The sequence below is a fragment of the Chlamydotis macqueenii genome, chromosome 15 (assembly GCF_036417535.1).
Source record: "Chlamydotis macqueenii isolate bChlMac1 chromosome 15, bChlMac1.mat, whole genome shotgun sequence".
NCBI lineage: Eukaryota > Metazoa > Chordata > Aves > Otidiformes > Otididae > Chlamydotis > Chlamydotis macqueenii.
In genome coordinates, this window is record NC_141570.1 from 6,578,911 (window position 1) to 6,597,754 (window position 18,844).

At 41.3% G+C, this 18,844-nt stretch overlaps 2 protein-coding genes across 3 annotated transcripts in view; one reads left to right on the forward strand and one right to left on the reverse strand.

Annotated features, from left to right (window-relative positions):
- Window positions 1-13,453, reverse strand: part of DNAAF5 (dynein axonemal assembly factor 5) — a 29,014-nt gene extending 15,561 nt beyond the window's left edge. Inside the window, exons 1-7 of the mRNA XM_010117296.2 lie at window positions 12,922-13,453; window positions 12,301-12,485; window positions 11,326-11,450; window positions 10,801-10,916; window positions 6,525-6,757; window positions 4,704-4,916; window positions 2,423-2,566 (exon numbers count right to left, since the gene is read on the reverse strand). Coding sequence (XP_010115598.2) covers window positions 2,423-2,566; window positions 4,704-4,916; window positions 6,525-6,757; window positions 10,801-10,916; window positions 11,326-11,450; window positions 12,301-12,485; window positions 12,922-13,453 — 1,548 coding nt within the window. The remainder of the gene's footprint in view (window positions 1-2,422; window positions 2,567-4,703; window positions 4,917-6,524; window positions 6,758-10,800; window positions 10,917-11,325; window positions 11,451-12,300; window positions 12,486-12,921) is intronic.
- A 525-nt stretch (window positions 13,454-13,978) lies between these two features.
- PRKAR1B (protein kinase cAMP-dependent type I regulatory subunit beta) overlaps window positions 13,979-18,844 on the forward strand; it is a 100,118-nt gene continuing 95,252 nt past the window's right edge. The window contains exons 1-2 of one of the 2 annotated variants that reach the window (XM_086760019.1): window positions 13,979-15,264; window positions 16,091-16,274. In XM_086760019.1, coding sequence (XP_086616145.1) covers window positions 16,098-16,274 — 177 coding nt within the window. In that variant the 5' untranslated portion in view covers window positions 13,979-15,264; window positions 16,091-16,097. Of the gene's footprint in view, window positions 15,265-16,070; window positions 16,275-18,844 lie in introns of both variants that reach the window. The other variant, XM_086760018.1, reaches the window with a different exon arrangement.

Here is an 18,844-nt window from a genome sequence, read left to right on the forward strand (position 1 = left end):
AGACCACTGTAGGACTAAACAGACAAGACACTGCAAAATATACCAGATCCATGTGTCCAAGACTTACGGGGACAGATTGTTTGAAAAAACCAAACAACTCCCCCCAGCTCCCCTCTCACACTGGCTCTCCATGAGACAGATCTTCATGCCATACCTCTTTGACCTGCAAAAGTCTTTGCAATACTTGTTCTAAGCTTTGTTCTATCTTACTTTCCTCAGAATAGTTTTCTAAGTGCATGCCTCCTTGGAAGCAGCCTGTCAGCTATGGGGCCATAAATACTGATGCTATGCAGGCCTTTGGAATACCATGCCTGGGAGCAAGAGAAAAGGAAGGAAAACAGCCACCGCATTTAAGGCACACACTTGATAAAAGACAACTTGGATAGGTCACAATTGTACTACATGAGGATGGTTTGCTGATTTATTTGATATTTAGCTTGGGGAAGAAAGAGGAAGACAGAAATAAGGGGGTGAGATAATGTTTAGCTAAAAAAGCTCATCTATTATGAGGGTATCTACAGGTGTCCCTGATTTTAAAGCATTCCTGTAACTTTCAAATTTTTTGTTCTAGTAGGTAGGTAAAAAGGTCAACTACTGTAAAAATCAGTCTGATCTTTGTCCAAAGATAAAAAAATTGATTGCGAAACTACCGCTTTTTAGAGGCTAGTAGTGCTCTTGGTCTGTAGGTGATTTGTTCTCCAACAGTCAGAAAATAAATTTTAGTTTTTTTCATGGCCACTTGTGTGCTCTTGTGTATAAACTAACATTAACAACAATCCAGTGACTTATAGCCACCTAAAAAAAGCAGGCGTCACCAGTTCAACCAGAACCAACAGCGTGCCCAAGGCTTTGCAGAATCCAGCAACAAGCATAAACTCTCAAACACCTCTTGTCCCAAAACTTTACCTAAACCATGGTCCAGTGATTAATATCCACCCAAATAAAGTGTTCTGCTAGGCCAATGGCAGCCCCCATCCAACCATGAGCTTCCCATGCTCCAGTAATGTATATCAAGTCATCTATTCTGATACCTAATCTAAACACACTTAAAAAAAAGAAATCTAGCCATAACTATAGCCTACAAACCCATACTGGGCAGTTTTGTCCACAAAATAAAACTGAGTTCTACAGCCCTTCTCAGAACCAGCACATATTCTAACTCTATGGGCCTTCAACCAAAGTTATGAAGAAGCATAATTCTCCAGGCTCCGCTGTCCCAAACCATAAACCCAACTTCAAACTTAATTCTGGTATTAATCATACACAGTATGCACAGTGAGAGATGCACAACCTTGGACTAACCATGAGCTATTACTCCCCACTGGTACAGCCCACAGCCAGCGAACAAGCCTTACAAGATGTAGCAACAAAGCCAACTCCTAAGTTTCTCACCCCAGTAATATGCTTTCCTGTTATGTCAGGCAAACTCGGATACTAACCAGATTTCTGCAGACCACACTTATGTAGGAGCTAATATTTGCCTTAGAAATACCAGTGTACATTCTACTCTTACAGTGTTTGCAAGATGCAACATTACATTCAGCTCTTCTGGCACCACTGTTGCCCTAGACTTTAACCTCAGTTTTAGTCCCACCCTAACACTAGCACTATTTTGTCTTCCAGCTCCACAGAAGAAATAACCTCTAAGACTCTAGTCTCTGTTGCTGCTAATTTTAATTACAGCCCTGTGGATTTGCAGGATTCAGCATTCAACTGAGATCTTCAAACTGTTGTCTAGAAATAGCTGTAGCACCTAACAACTATGAACTGTTTGATTTGGCAAGCAGAAATATCAATATTTTGACTGTCAAATTATAACATTCATAGATCTTTCAATCTTCACAGTGACTTCTAAATATTAACCCCCCCACCAGAACAGTGCCAGAGGGCTAGACCTTTGCAGAACAGTTGTATGACTAAATACAGAATCTAAGTATTTCCTCATGCTTCCCTCATTCTAACAGAGTGATTCTGATGAATTTGAAGTTATACGTATATCTGAATATTTAACTTTTATATTTCTATACATTTTTAAAACAGATTGCTATATGCACACACACATATGCAGAGGTGAAAAATAAGCAATTTCCAAACAAGACTAGTAGTATTGTACAAGTTCTTAGCTCTTACAAATAAGATTTTAATGATTTATCCTTCTAGAAAAGTTGCCTTTATCTGTTTTAAGCAGACTAAACCCAAAGTAATTTCAGCTATGTAAAAAGATGAGGAGACAGACAGAGGGTACAGTTAAGGTCATGCAACACCAAATCATTTCAAACTACTAATCTCTGTGGATGAGCTCTCAGTTAAGGATTTCTGTGGTTTAAACCTAACAGCAAGACAAATAATTATGGCTGTGTTTAAACAAAGTGTCCTATCAACAGTAAAAATCAGAAACACAACAAAATAGCTCATAGTTTACCTTTTCTTTAAGGTGCTGAGAACATGGTATTGCCATTATTGTCACCAAAACTTTCATTAGCTGCAAGCTAATTTCTTTGCAGTCTTCCTGGGATACTTCAATCAATGCTTGTACACAACACAGCAACTGCTCCATATAAAAGACCTATTTTTTAATAAAAGCACGAATGGGTTATATTTTCTAACAAAACATATTCTCATTAAGTCAGAGATATGGGAAATGACAGTAATAAAATCTGAGCACTGTATAATCCCCTAAATTGGTAACATATTTATAATTTCATGCTAGTTCTTTTGATTACCTACATTCTACATTTTATAGAATACAACATAAACTTCCTACCACACAGTTTGTTTGTATTTACCTTGTCCTGTTAACAAAATAAATGACCCTGCTCTTACTCACACAATGGCTCCACTGTGAATAGAAACGTCAAAGCATTTTGGAATGCTTACTGATAGTACTTTCTCATTCTGAAGTGCAATTTGTTAATTAATAACGTATTTGTTACAAGTCTTTCAAATATTATTCTATGTTTGACTATTTTGAATGGAACAATAATGGTTAAATACATAAACCAAGAAAACCTGAGTGACTCCTTTTATGTCAGCCAAATTCTCTCATTTGATGCAATATAATGCATGTTATCTTGATCCAACTGATACTAGTTGAAGTCAATATTGTTGTCAGTTAGTTTGCAATAACTTCTATGATAAAGTGCATCAGATATTTCATGAAGCTGTCAGATTACATTCAATGAACAGAAGGGGCCATTGTTACAAATTTACTTCCAGAAAATAAATTAAGTCTAGGAATAGGTTAGCTATAAGTGTTATTAATCTCGTGGACACAGTCAATCCTTAGCTAAACAGTGTCTAAGCAGCACTCGCTGTCTAAAATAGAGAAAAACTGTTTTCCAAGACCAAAGACTAGAACAATTCCGCCAAACGCTTCAGCTGCAGATGAATGTGTCTACTGTATCTAATGCCAAATGGAAGTGGTAAGCTTAAGACCTCATAGCAATTTTGCATATGTACTTCAGGGAATTGTTACTTGAACAATCAGGTCACAGTGCTTCCAGTTATATGCATTCCTAATCATCAGAGGCTTCATGGAGATTAAGGTTAATTCCTGCATCACTGGTACATATTCCGTTAGGAAAGAAACCTAATGAGGTAAGAACTTCAAATATATATCTTACATTGGCTCAAAAAGACAATTACACTAGATTCAGTCTACACACATGAATAACTGTTTTAAAGGGAAGTCTGCACCTGACACGAAGTCAGAGTTTTCTGAAGGCACAGCACTGGCCCTTTTTTGGTCATTTTAAGAGCACAGGCCTAAGAAACTTATGGTGGAATGAAAGATGGGATTTAATTTGTGAGGGAAATTGTAGGGATTATTCTTGCACATATTTAACAGATCTGTTTCCATATCCAAGCAATTGAAGGAACAAAAATAATAATCCTGGAAGTTACCAATCTACATTCCATATTTAAAAGAAGCTCTAACCTCCTTATACAGCAATTGATAATATTCTTCATGTGCTAAAATGAAAACAGTCTTCAGGCTCAGCCATTAGTTAAGGATACACTTGAGAGCAAATTTCTATTTATAAAGGCCTTCCTCCTAGATTGTCATTTAAAGAAAAGGAACGATGCTAAACAGTTTACAGAGTATTCTCCTAAATGTACATGTAAGCATACTGGTACCTTCCTTTTAAAACAGAAAACATTAATAATACAAAATAAAAATAAGGTGACTTTCTTGGGAAACCTGACATGCCAGTTACAATGGACTGTGAAAAGTGTTCAGTCATTTTTGCTGATCAGGATCGAAATATATGATCGTGTTTGGATTGTAAACACAAGGCATTTCAAAACATGGGTTAAATTCTGCCCCTGGATCAGCCAAGGCAGTCCTCTATTAGTGTAGTACATACTAAACAGTTTCTTCTCTCCCTGTCATGCCTCCCACTATCTGAAGCTTTTTACAGCAGTTCTCAAACCTGAACCCACATTTGCCGAGAGGATGGACAGCTAGCAAGTTTTTGGGAACAGCAGATTTGATGACAAGACCACAACACAGCTCAGGGAGGATAGGGAAGCTCCTGTTTTGTGTCAGGCACACGTACGCAACTCTGTCCTGAGATAGGGTGGGGTAGGTGTGCAAGGGAGAGATAGGAATGGGACCATTTAGGATGAACATGGGAAAAAATAAGCTGGAGAACCACTGGTCTAAAACTTTGGTCTGTCGTGTATTTTTCAATTATCCTTACCTCTTCAGATCGTTGACAAACTCCAGGCTGTGATAGTGTGTTGCCAAGATCAGTCAAATGAGGCTGTAAGATTTCTTTTGGGCTACCTCGAATCACTGCAGTTAGAACCATTATACAAGATGGCTTAGGTGTCTTCTCAAAGGCTGATGTGATTAATCTCAACGACACCTTCGGGCTGACAAACGTTCCAATCAATTCTGCTGCTTTCACACACTGAAAAAAAGAACAGGAATAACTTGAGAATTTTCCTGAAAACACAAAGACTATTCAACATATCATGGGCTTTTTCTTTTTATGATTCCAGTTGTTACTTTAATTGCTTCAGCAGTTGCCTTGTAGGCCTTTTCCACTCGCTCAGTAATGATTATATGCATGAAGAAATTTTCTTGACATGTGTTCAGTAAGCACATAATAAGGCATGCAAGCACTCCTCTCAGCATCAGACAAACTTTCATGAGAAAGTAATACACAGAAATGAAGTGCACAACTTCCAGTGTAATAGAGTCTCTAGCTTAAAATATCCAGATGTTGCAGATTTAGTGGCTTAGCATTTTGTCCTCCAAATGCTGTTCTGAGGAATGCTCTCAATGCACCCACCACCCGTCTATTAAAAGTAACAACAATAAAACCCTGGAAGAGGAATTTTTTTATTATTGTACTATATTTTGACACCGACTTTTAGTGTGGAAGCACTGCCATGGGGGAACTTCCCACTGCTTTCAATCTCTTACTTCAACTGAAAAGGCTTAAATTACTGTGTATTCCCTGTGATACTCACACCCCTTGATCTTATCTCTGCTTTGCACACACTTTGGTACATTGTATTCCACATGAGATACGGTCACACCAGAGCTTACTCTCTGACTGACACCCAATATTTACAATCAGGTGCACGAATATAAATACAGTCAGCTACTGTGCCATTTCACAGATCTCGCAGTCTGTATAGCTCAACTGGCAGCAGGAACCTGAAGAAAAGCCTGATCTAGGAAATCAACTTTTCTGACATTAGCTGGACTACTTGCATCCAGTAAGTAGAATGCATTCTTCCAATTTCCCGAAGCAATAACATTTGTAGCTTAAAAGTAAGTTACAGGGATATTTTTTTTATTATACATATGTTATATATATGTTATTATACATATGCTTGTGTAGAAATATGAACAGAAGATTTTATCTTAAAATTGGAAGAACATTCGTATCACCTCTCTTCTGCTAAATTTATCTAACGTCTTCAGCTACATTTGTTTATTGATTTATTGTTGATCAAAGTGTTGAGAGCATCAACTGTCAGAAAAAAAAATGATACTAATTATTCCTCACAAAAAACATGGAAAAAAAAGGCATTTTACAAGCGTAAAGTCAACGGAATAAACATACCTCAATATTTGCTTGGAATTACGGTTGGATTATGCAGCAGGGGGAGATAAGTGAAGTTAACTTGAAAGGGCATGACCTGCACATTTTTTTAAATGGAATTTGTTGCCCCGAGGCTTTTATACTTTAATCCACTGCTTATGATTTTTAAAGAGATCATTATCAATGCTTCATGGGGTTGGCATATAAACTAAATAGTATTTAAATAACTTTACTATTGGCCTTCATACCAGTAATAAAAGAATACACTTATTTTAACATAGTAATTAAATAAGTATAACGTTCACATGTTTTTACACCCATAAAAACCTGAGCTCAATTCTTCAGCCACGGGCACTTTCCAGGGACCTAAGGTAAGGTCAACCCTCAGAAGACAGACTCAGAACTATAAAAGATAGAGTCTTCATTCAGTGTACAATAGATGCTTTAACAGATTAAACTTACATTTTTCACCACTTCACTTTCTTCATCCAAGCATGCTTGGTACAAAGTTCTAAGCAGTAGCTCCATGTGTTGCGTTATGTGATCCTCTGCATGCAGCAGTAACGTATACAGAAGCTGGGATGCTTTTATTCTCGTGCTTTCAACCCAGTCTGTTATATCATGACAGAGACCTGGAAGAATTTTGGGCAGGTTTCTTGACACAAGTTCCCGACAACCTAGTCCTGGTCGAGTCACTAGAAAAAAAAAAACATACAAACCAAAACAAATCAAAGAAAAAGAAATAGCAAAGGAAAAGCCAATGCACATTAATCCTCAGAAAAGTTTAAAGGCTCTGAGACAAGAGCTATGGGAGTCTGCCTCAGTATGGAACAAAATATTCCAAATGCTGCTGAGGAATTTACCTGTGCAAGCTGCATTTCTTTAACACATACTGCTGAATTTAAACTCCACACACCTCTCTGAAAATGTATATGTTTATTACTGAATGGTGATTTTGATCATGTGTTTTGAAATGTTTACAGTAGGGGAAGAGAGAGAGAACTTAAATGAATATGGGACATTACCTACTCTGGAAAACATAGCTTAATAATTTCCTTTTAATTTTTATAGCAACACAAATCCCATTAAAAAATAAAGTGAAACACACAGAGATAAAACAGAAGAAAGACTTTCAAATGCAAATGTTGAGTTATCACTGAGTTAAATGTAATTGGGAGGGAAAAAGAAAGGTAGAAGCCACAAATAGTGCAGGGGACATGAACTGCAGTAAAACAGATGATGTCAATTGTGCCCTCTAAAGGAAAAGGTTAAAAGTGTATTTAGCAAATTAAAAGTGGAAAGTGTATTATGACTTGTACAAGTGCTGTGTAATAAATAGATCAAACCAACAGAATTGATACTATTTTAAAAATCACAGTTATTAGACAATCTTTTTGCTAAGGCTTTTTCAGGAAAAGTGGCTCGCTCTGGCACATCTCTTCAATCTCTGTCTGATTTTTATATTAAATAACACATTCAAAAAGAAATGAAAGATTACATATGAGTTGGGGGAAATACTTTTTTTCCCCCCTAGATTAAATTTAATTTGTAAAGATTTTGTGGAAAGTGGGGTTTTGTTGTTGTTGTTATTTTTTGTTTTCAAACAGTTACATATACATATTCCCTACCTCAGTAGAGGATGTAGATTTCTAGAGAACTAATAAACTTAACTTCCCCAAAAATGCTTACTGTCCTGTCTGATAAGCATCATATTTATATCTTGGCTCTTTTATAAATCACTGAGACTCAGAGGAATAACTTGGCCAATATCACAAGCAACTATCAAAACTCCACTTCTGTACTTCACACATAAAGCTATGACAGCACTTTCCAAAGAACTGTAATAAACTTTTTAGTGACTTTCTCTACAGTATAATTTTTTTACTTTACATGGTTCAGGCTTATCCAGACAAAATCTGAAAAGCTGTTCTCTGACAACCACCAATTTATTATTGCCACTCACAATGTTCACACGCTGTTTTAAGAAAGAAACATTAGTCATTACGAGGCGTCAAAAAACATTGGATGTCAGAATACATTTTTATTTCTGATACAGAGTTCTCCTGTAAATACTTAGAAAGGAAATGACTGAGTTGTCTTAGCATAATTTTCCTGCATGCGTCCATGTAACTACAAATGCTATAAAGAAAATGAACTAAAATAAATGGCCTGAAGAATACAAAAGGGCAATGCCTATGAAATACCTAGAGTGGGGAAAATGAAAAAATTTCAAGCATCAGGACATGAATTGCTTCTTATTTTGTCAATGAAGGATAATATTTTGGATTATGAAAACTGACAATGAATAGCAAAAGGTCAAATAAAGAAATCAACTTGAGACAGCAAATACAGCCTGGCATCCTATTCGACCTGAGGCAGAGTTTTGCTTAAAGAATTTGGACCATTCTTTATCAGCAGTTCCTTCATTTCAGATGTTCAACTGCAGGCATTTATCCCTGTAGCTACTCCTGTCAAAGATTCGCTGCTATAAACTGTCTGCACCTCTATCCTAAGGCAACGACTGCTGTGCTCAAAGGAAAGCGACTCAGTTGGCTGGATGACACCAGGCATGAGGTCTAACTCTGCTCTTCCTCTGACCTGCAGTATCTGTCACGGTGAGATCAAAGCACTGGGGGGCTCATATGTCAGGTTCATTAGCTCGACAGCTGGACAAAGATAGTTAAGTAAAGTGTACTATAAACTCACAGTTGTAAAAAGATATTCCAGTACATTAAATAAGTCAGAGAAAATGGCAACAAAGTATTAAAATATATCATCACATTATAAAAAAAAATACAAATGTTCATGGAGGGGAAACACAGGGGAAGGACACACATAATAACAACAACTTATCCATATACAGTCTATGGTAAGATAACACAAATTATTACTTGAAACCAAGATATATTAGTGTGTCTGATAAAGTTTTGTATCTGTAAGATTAAATAGCCAATCTTCCTTTCCTCTCATTTTTCTTCTTTTGTGACATAAAGCCCGATTGTTAATAAGATATACAATTTGGAGGTAAAGATAAGCAGCAAGAAATTATATCTGAAAGTCACCATTCACTTGGGACTCAAGTCAAAAGTTATCAGGTCATTTCTTTAAAATGTTCTTTAGTTACATGTACATATACATATATATGTGTGTGTACATACGTACATTCAAGCCTTAACTGCATCATTCTACCAAGCGAGATGCATGAAAAGTCAATTAAATGCAGGGCTGGAATGTTGCCCAAATTCGTGAAGCATATTTATTGTGCTAAGAAAACTATTTCAGGAAGTACATATCATATAATTATGCAGTACTTGATAGATGTCCCTTTCTAAAAAACCCAAACAAATAACAAAGCAGTGTACACACACACAAAACCCAACATACACCTAGAGAAAACTGAACAAGACAACAATATTGGCAACAGAAACGGTAACAGCTGGGTCAAGGACCAGCACATGAAGCCTTTTATGACCTTCACATGGTCATTGCAAAATAAATGACTGGAGCTTAGACACTCAACTTCATCAGTTTATGTAGGTTAAAAAAATTCTCTGACTGCCAAAAAAAACCCCAAACAGTTCTGCCATCAGCAGTGGAAGCAAAAGCATTCTTTACCATTTACAAACCCCTTAGGTAATATTATACATAAAATAAGGAAGAAAGAAAAAAATTGGAAAGGATAACAGATCAACTTGACTGTCTTCAAAGCTAAACAGTTCTGTCAAACCAGTCACCATTATGAAGTGCTTCCCCTTTCATTCAAGCATTACTGAGTAAAACAACTTTAAAGGGGGGAAAAAAAAAAAAAAAAGTGTAATTTCAAAGAAGTACTCCGGAACCAACTGTCATAGAAAGGATTTTGCTGCTGGGTATTCTGTGATGTGATTGTCAGGTAGGCACAAGTCAAGCATGAACCTGTTCTTTCACACCAAAAGAGTTTTTGTTCTGTTAAATATGAGTATAGAAATCAATGAATGACCCATTTAAATCCTCCCTCTCACCAACACCCGTATGCATATTTTTAAACATTAACTTTATGAACCTGAGACAGGAAACAAGCTTCAAGCTACTGCAAACATACTGTTTTAAAGCTACCTATAAATCATATGGTACTAAAACCTAATCTATCCATGCTGCATATCTCAGTTTTTTGTGCATAATAAAGGAAATTATTGTTTCTGTTCCCATGTTTTCACATATGCTGGCAGGTTTTAGTTAGCAACCCAGTGTCTCACAGAGAAGTCTGAAATAATTTCACAGGAAATTTTTCTTCCACACCAGTTCTGTGGATCATTAATGCTGTGTCTAGTTCTTGTTATTCAAGGACTCAGCTCACAGGTCCTTTCATCCTGCCTTCCTTTCTGGTCATCTCTATGCCCATTCTTCACCCGGCTGCTGATTAACGCAGAACTTTGTGCTGCTTCTGCATCACTGCTTTACCTCTTTTTCAGCACAGGCATTTTCATTTACTCTTTCTCCAAAATGCATTTGGAGATGAATGGAAAAAAAATGAATGTAGTTACTGAACAAATGTTTTTTTCAAATTTAATATAAATAATGTAAATAATTTCATATAAATATATACCATATATTATATTTTTTATATGTGCTACCCTTATACATTAACTAATATTATGTCCTGTAATTAATATTACACATCCTGCTCTGCTGTCATGACTCCACTGCAGCTCTCAGGGATTATTCAGTAAGTAAAAACCACTTTCAGTGCAACACTTACCTCCTTTTGGATAATGAGATGGTGGAACACTAAAATCCATCTTATCCTTCAGATCTTCTTCATTCTCTTTCTCCCACTGCAAGCCTATCTTTTCCCAATAAGTCCATGCCAGTGTCCTAGACATAAAATAAAAGTTTTATACCATCATGCCCCCAGAAGAAAAACCTTCTAAAATGAGACTTCTGGAAATCAGATTTCTTAAACTCAGCTGGAAGGATGGGAAGCATTCCTGCCATTTAACCTAGGCACATTAAGTTGAGAGTTTATGCTTCTTTTGTACTCAGTGGACAGGTGTAATCTCTTCCAAAGGATAATTCTCTCCCTGTCTTCATCTCTCTCGCACTTACTTGAATGTAGCATAAAAGGACAATATAACAGAAGTAACTGAAGACAATGCTATCATTTTGGGTTTAAAACAAAAAGAGTTTGTTTTTTTTTTCCCTCCAAGTAATGTATGCCTGAACACAGAAATACTTCCATGTAAGACAACTATTTCGGAGGAGTGGGTGAGGGTGTTCCACTTACATATTTTCAGGAATTTCATCAGTAAAACTGCCAAGTAACAAAGGGATCAACTTGTGAAAATACGAGTATCTGTCTCGTAGGTGCAACAGCCATTCTGCAATGACAGTTGTTACAGCATGTCGAACCTACATGGATAAAAAAAGACTATTTTAAGTATGTTGTGAAAATACTAGAGAAAAATTAAAATAATGTTTGCTTTTGTTATTTAAGACTTGGTAAAGTCTTTCTTTCTCAGAAGAAATGGCACGAACCCAGGATTTCTTCTCTTGCAGCAAGCACCTTACACAACACGCAAGGTATCATGCTCCCTCTTGTGTTCTCACTCTGGCTTAGTTAGTCTTAGACTGCTGCACAAAAACACATCTCCAAGAGGAAGACAAGATACAGATCTAACTCAGAACACGCCAAATTCTTGTGGTTAATATCTCTCTGAGAATGTAAGAAATGTACATTTCTCTGGAATATTAAGCTTTCCAAGTACATTTCCAGAAGATAATTTCCTCTGTTCACTATAAATGAGGCCTAAGTTAAATAATGTGAATACAACCACCCCCAAATTACAATATTTTAGTTATTATTAAGTTGCACATTTTAAAATCACAGCTTCAACTGTATCGTATTAAGGGACCAATACCATATGTCTTTATTAAGCATTTGAAAAGGCCATAGAACCGAGTCCCAGAGAGACCTGACAGAAGAATTCAAGATAGAACTGAAGGCACCCATTAAAATAAAAAGTTGCCTAGAAACTTCAACAACCTGCAGAATTAGACAGCAGCTGAATAAGTCACCAACCTTGGCTTTGGACAGCTTACAATTGACAAAGCTTGTATGCAACATATGTAAATATCTCAACTGAACGAATGAAAGCTGAAAATTGGGGAAGGGGATGAGGGAAGGGAAACACCAAAAAACCCACACAGATTTAAAATAAATCCAGGGGAAAAAAAAAAAAAAAAAAGAAGAAAAACACACCTTGGGAATCTCATCAAATAATCTCTGTGCCAGGTGAGACAGAACATCATCCACAGACTTTCCATTTCCAAACTGTATCACTGCTCCAGTAGCCTGAATTACATCAACACGAACTCTGTAGTGCTGGTGCGAAATTGTTTGCATTAAGGGTTTTATCAGAGATTCTGACTGCATATGGAAGTGCTCTGTTAGGGCAGAGAGAAAGAAACTTCAAACCTGCCTTTCTCTATGTGGGTGACAGATCTTGAGCAACATGATTTCTGTAACACTATGAACAGCAACGTGATTAATGTAGCTGCATTTATGTAGCATGCAGATTTAACTTTATACTATATTAGAGCTGAATACTAGCACATGTGCACTCCTCTAACCTCCTCCTCCCACTACCCACACACTGTAACGGCTCAGCATCCCTCCCTGGCGTGGTTCTTCTCCAACAGATCCTCTGAGGCCAACAAAGTACACCTCTGAGGGTGTGTGCAGCTTCTCATCTCTCTTCCTCTCTCCTGGTTGCATCCCTATAACATCCTACCGGTCCTTGCCTCAGCCCCTGTCCCCCCCGGAGAGGGCAGGCTGACATCAGCCCACCGCTCCCCCCCTTTACCCATCCCTAGGCCCCACCTGGCATGGCCTGGGCGCAGGCCACGGCGCACCTGCAACTTTCACGCCTGACCTCGGCATAGGGGTCGAGGAGGGTGGCCTGGAGGATGCGGATCACGTCGTTGAGGTAGGGGGCCACGGAGGCCCCGCAGCGCTGCAGCAGCAGGCTCAGGAGCTGGAGGAGGCCGAGGCGCAGCTCCTCGCTGGGCTCAGAGCCCTGCGGCGGGCAGAGGCGCTGGGCCAGGGCCGGCAGGAGGATGGGCAGCGCCTCGCCGGGCCGGTCGCCGTGGCTGAGCCCGTGGCAGAGGAGCTGGAGGGACAGCTCCCGGCACCGCTCCGCCGCGTCCCCTGCCAGGCAGCGCGCCAGCGGCCGCAAGAGCTGCGCCCCGAAAACCTCCTGCACCACGGCGCCCGAGAGCTGCCGGTCCTGCACCTCGGCCCGGATAGCCTCCAGCGCTCGCAGCCGCGCCGCCCGGCCGCAGTCGGGCTCCTGCAGGCAGCTCAGAGGCCGGCTCAAGGCCTGCGCCACCTCGGCCGCTCCGGCCGCCGCCATGCTTCGCCGTCGCCACGGAAGTGCGGAGGCGTTGCTAAGGACGCGCGAGGCTTTTACGACGGCGGGCCAGCGCTTTACGGCGAGGCGGGACTGTACCGAGGTCTATTGGCCCCCGGTTTGGCGGGCACCGGCAGCGCGGGGGGGGGGGACGGGCCTGCAAAGCAAAGCACCGAGGAGGCAGGGCGGTAGTTTCAGCAGGTACGACAGCTACCCGCAGGAGAGGGACCCGTTATTCGTGCCACGCGGGGAAAACGAGATGCAAACCCGAGAGAAACCCAGGGGCGGCCGTGGGGCGCGGAAAGGCAAAGGGACCGGGCCGGAGCCTCAGTGCCCGGCCACCGCAGCGCGGCTGCGGGCAGCGGGGGTGTTGCTGTGCGGGGACTGGGACGAGTCACGTGTTACTTGTATCACTTTTCCCTTCTGGTTTTTTTTTTTTACCCTGGAGGGCTCAATACTGCAGCGGCAGTAAGTCACCGGTTTCTGTAACAGTGTTCCAATTTTTACTCTTAATTTCCCTGAGTTAATGAGTATGTACACTGTGTCCGTTTTGTACTTGCATGCGCTTTACACAACACAGCGTTTTGTGTGCCGCTCTGGTGACTGTGCAGTCAACACACATCAAACCAAAAGGGTCGTCAGGGTCTTTTTCTTGACTAATCGTACTTCATTTAAAGTGCAATAAACTACAGAACTAATTCAAATTAATCCTTTAAAATAGCCTTGTATTTACCAGAAAGGAGTTTGTTCTCTTGTTATGCTGCTCCTATCTTTACTGCCAGCCTGTGGAGTCCTTCTTCACGCTTTATTCTGTGAGAACCGCAAGCAGCCTGTCCTTCGTGGTCAGGCTACCTTTCATGGCCAGGCTGTCCTTTGTGGCCAGGCCATCCTTCATAGCCAGGCTATTGTCCTCCATTGTCCATCCACTTGTGGCCATGTCCAACCTTCATAGACAGGCCACCTTTCACGGCCAGCCCATGTTTTGTGACCAGGCTGTTATCCTTCATGGCCAGGCCACTTTTCATGTTCAGTTTGTCCTTTGTAGCCAGGCCACCATCCTTCATGACCAGGCCACCTTTCATGGTCAGTGTGTGCTTTGTCACCAGGCTGTTGTCCTTCATGGCTAGGTTGTCTTTCATGGCCAAGGCTGTCCTTTCTGGCAAGGCATGTCCTTCATGGCCAAGCCCATCCTTCATGGCCAGACCATTGTCCTTTGTGACCAGCCTGTACTTCATGGCCAGACCTGTTCTTCCTGGCCATGCCCATCCTTCCTGGTCAGGCCAGCTTTCTTGGCCAGCTTGTCCTTCATTACCAGGCTGTTGTCCTTCGTGGCCAGGCCACCTTTCATGTCCAGGCTGTCCTTGGTGGCGAGGTATATGCTTCACGGCCAGGCCTGTCCTTCACGGCCAGGTCGCCATCCTTCCTGGCCAGGCCACCTTTCAAGGCCAGCCCATCCTCCCAGACCAGCCGGTCCTCAGCGTGGCGGCGCGGGGCAGCCAGGCCGTGCGGTGCCGTGCGGGTCGGTGCCGCCTCTCCCGCGGAGGCGGCGGGGAGGCCGCGCCCGCCGGTGAGTGACGGCGGCGGGACTTCCTGCGGGCGAGCGGCGGCGGGGCCGGAGCCTTCGTTCGGGAGCGGCAAGGGGTGGGGGGGGTGCGGGCGGGAGGGGTCCCCGCGGCGCCCCGCGGCCCCGGGCGGGCGGGCGGCGAGGGGAGGAGGAGGCGGCGGCCGCAGTGCGGATACCGGTAGGGGAGGCCCTTCCACCGCCGGGGAAGGAGAGAGGAGCCGCCGCCGCTCAGCCGGCCCCAGCCGCCCAGGTATTTACCGGCCCTCTCCGTCCCCCGCTTCCCCGGCGGCCCCGCGCTCCCTCCGGCGCTGGCCGAGCCCAGCCGGGGCCGGGAAGGGCCGATCCGCCCGCCCGGGCCCGGGGGATGCTCTCCCGCCTCCCAGGGCCTGTCCCCGGGCCCGCTCCCCGGCGCCGCGCTCGGCCTCCGGCGCCCCCGGGGCTCCAGCGACCCGGGCAGGGGCGGCTGGGAGGCCGGCATAAAAGGTGCCCTCGCGGTTTTTGGTTTATGGTGGAGCGGTCGTACGCTGGCTGGGGGAAATAAAGGGAGATTTGGGGTTGTTTTCCCCCCAGGCACCGAACTTCCCTTGGGCGGCTCTGCCTCCTCCTCCCCATCTCCCCCGGGACCGGGAAGGGTCATTCCGTGTAGAAGAGGCAGAAGTTAACATTTACCAAAAACCCTTCAGTTGCAGAAAAAAATGGGTTTCTGCTGTCAGAGAGGGAGTTCCCAAGGGAATAGAACAGCAAGGCTTTACCCTGTCATTTGATAGCTGTCTTTGAAACTCACGGCCTTATATGATTAATTGCACCGTTATTTCCAAAGATTGACCGTCTTCTAGGAGTTAAAATGCTCTTTTTGTACTTACCGGTGTCTTGATTGTACAAAGATGACACGGTTCGACATGTCCACCTACAGCGCCAGAATGTTAAAATGTTCAGAATTGACAGCTCTTGAGTAGGCAACAGGCAATATTAAAATGTTTTTGCTCCTCCAGATCTCTCTGACAAAGGATTTGGGAACTGTCTCTTATCTCTTTCTTGCACCATTTTCTTACCTAGGTCTGTTTTCTGTTTACAAGCCTGAAGATGGCTGCTGCTTCTTCCTGCAGTGTGGAAGAAGATGAGAGCCTGAAGGGATGTGAACTCTATGTTCAGAAGCACAACATCCAACAGATCTTAAAAGAGTGCATTGTAAACCTTTGCATAGCAAAGCCGGACCGACCCATGAAGTTCCTGAGAGAACACTTTGAAAAATTAGAAAAGGTCAGTGATTTTCAGGTGACTTGAAATTTTCCATTTTTTAACTGAAAAAGATTATTTTAAAAGTTTCAAATATTGTGGTACATTTTTCCTTTTACATTTTAAATTATCAGGCTACTGTTAAAAAAATGGCTGTGAGAAGAAAAAATCCAACCCTTTGTTTACTCATGTCTACTATAATACTGGCTATTGTATAGGATTTTTTGTGCATAAGATTATAATTCCTCATCAAACTGCCCTTGTCAAAAATGACCCAAAGAGTTACAAACATACTTTGTGTTATGATACATGGTGTCCTGAACTTTCATGTATGGGAAGAAACTGCCTGCGAGAGTAGAAGTTGCTGTTCCCTCTTTATTCCAGTGTCAGGTGATGTGGTTTTCTCTTCCCCTAAAACTGAACAAAATCACGGAACCAGCAAGTTCTGAAAATCATTGAACAGTTTGCCATTTAATTTTACTGCTCTCACCCGCCTACATTGCTTATTGCAGGATCCTCCAACAAGAGACGCGTTCGCAGGGACTTCATACACTGTAACTGTCTTCAAAAGCAGCATAGAGGGGGAAACATTTTAAGACATTCCCAGACAAATTCTTACTAAAGCCTATGGGTGTCTTTTGCAGGAATAGCATGTTGTGTGAGCACAGCTTTTCTCTGGGTATGGGATTTCTCCAGAAATAAACGGGAGCGCAGGGCTGCAAGTTGTTGGTTATACAAGTCCCCAGTCTGCCAGAGACTTTATTCCTGTGTACTTAGTTTATTAGGATTATTAACTTTTTTTTTTTTGAGGAAACATCTAAAGTTTGTAGGCTTAAGAGACGAGTTTTATGTAGTTGTTTTTCCTTCTAGAGACAGCATTTTGTAAGGAGAGACAGAACAATAATAACTAGTGAATGATACATACAGCTGATATATTACAGGTGATATAAGCATTTTATACATTTCATTGTCCACTTTCAGATAAATTGTTGCATAGATGAGAATATGCCAAATTTGTGTAGCTTTCAAAAAATGCAAACATTGCATTTTGGTGGAAGCCCAGTAAGAATGCCTGGAAAATCAGAGAGGTGTAGAAAGTACAAGATGCTTTTTAATTGTAATGCCTATTATATTAAAAAAAAATAATAATCTTAGTTCTGCATATTCTAAACTTCTGGAAGCTAAAACCCATTTGAAAAGAGTGAAATCTGTTGGATTTCCTTTGTTGTGTTACAAATCATTATCCATTCTTAATATGTGCAATGCCGGACTTCCTATCTAGAAGAATAAACACTATTTTTGCAAAAAAACACATTAAAATATGCTGTAGTATTTTAGAACGTTCTCCATAGCTAGTGGGATTACTTGAGTTGTTATACTGGGGGAGTTTGACTTTATTGATCTAAACACAGTCCACAAAACTGAGACAGGAAAGTGAGAAATTACATATTCTTTCATGCAATCTCCAATTATTTCCCAAAGAACAGCAGATACCAGAATTCTGTAGCAGGATAGCGATCAGGTTGCAAACGCAGAAGCTGATGGATATCACTTGTCACAAAATGAAAGGATGTGATTTAGAAACAACCAGTCTCAAGGTATCCAATTCAGTGAAGATCATGTTTAGTATGGAAGGAAGCAGTCTTGCCACTGACTCTGTAGAGCAGCCTGAAAGCTAAGCCTGCTGAGTCTAAAGACTTCAGGATGCTTCTGGAGGTTTCCAGTACTGTAATTGTTGTTCCTACAGCGGTTTGTCTTCCTTGCCCAACCACCTCTGAGGACTTGCTGGAGACAAATTACACTGTGGAGCATTTTCTACTGTAGGACAGTATTTTGATTTAGGTCGGTTGCAAAAGAGCAGTTGAACGAAGGCTTGTAAAGACAGATAAATATTTTCAGTGAGTTTTAGCCTGTTCTTAGAAGACAATTGTCATATATAGGCACTTTGAAGAATCTTAGATTGAATTGTGGATTGAGCAATTGCCTGTTGCAGATTTTTGTATGTGAATGAGCTGATGTGCGACGTTTGCTATTAGCTCCTTTAATTTTGGTCCTGTGTAGGGAGAGGAGTGAAAATCTTTGGGTTTAAGCACGATTTTCTAAACAAAGTCATGCATTTTTCCACCAAAGTGTGGTATTTTCGGGTTATTTTCCAACTCATTAAAATAGACAACACGTTCCACTGAAGAGAGCAGTAGAATAACAATGTATCTGTCAAAAAATCATGTGGGCAGTTTAGAGATGAAGTGTGGGATATTTGTCAAGTGATTAAAGAAGGAGCTTATGGAAAACATGTAGAACTTGATCCACTTCAATGTATTGGAGCTACCTCAGAGATGGATATAAAAAAGAAGTTCATTTCATTTTGCTAATTCTTAACTTAATCTCATAAAATCAACTCAGAAAAGCAAGATTTATTGTCATATGTTTTTCATCTTACTTCCGATGACATCAGAGTCACCATTGCCTTCAGCCTTCATGTATACCGCTAAATGAAGAAGGGCCAGGGACTAACCCCTGACCCCGCGACACTAACTGGCCCCAGATATAATTCTTAGGTCTAACACGTCTAGGAGCAGGTTTGTTTTGGCAAG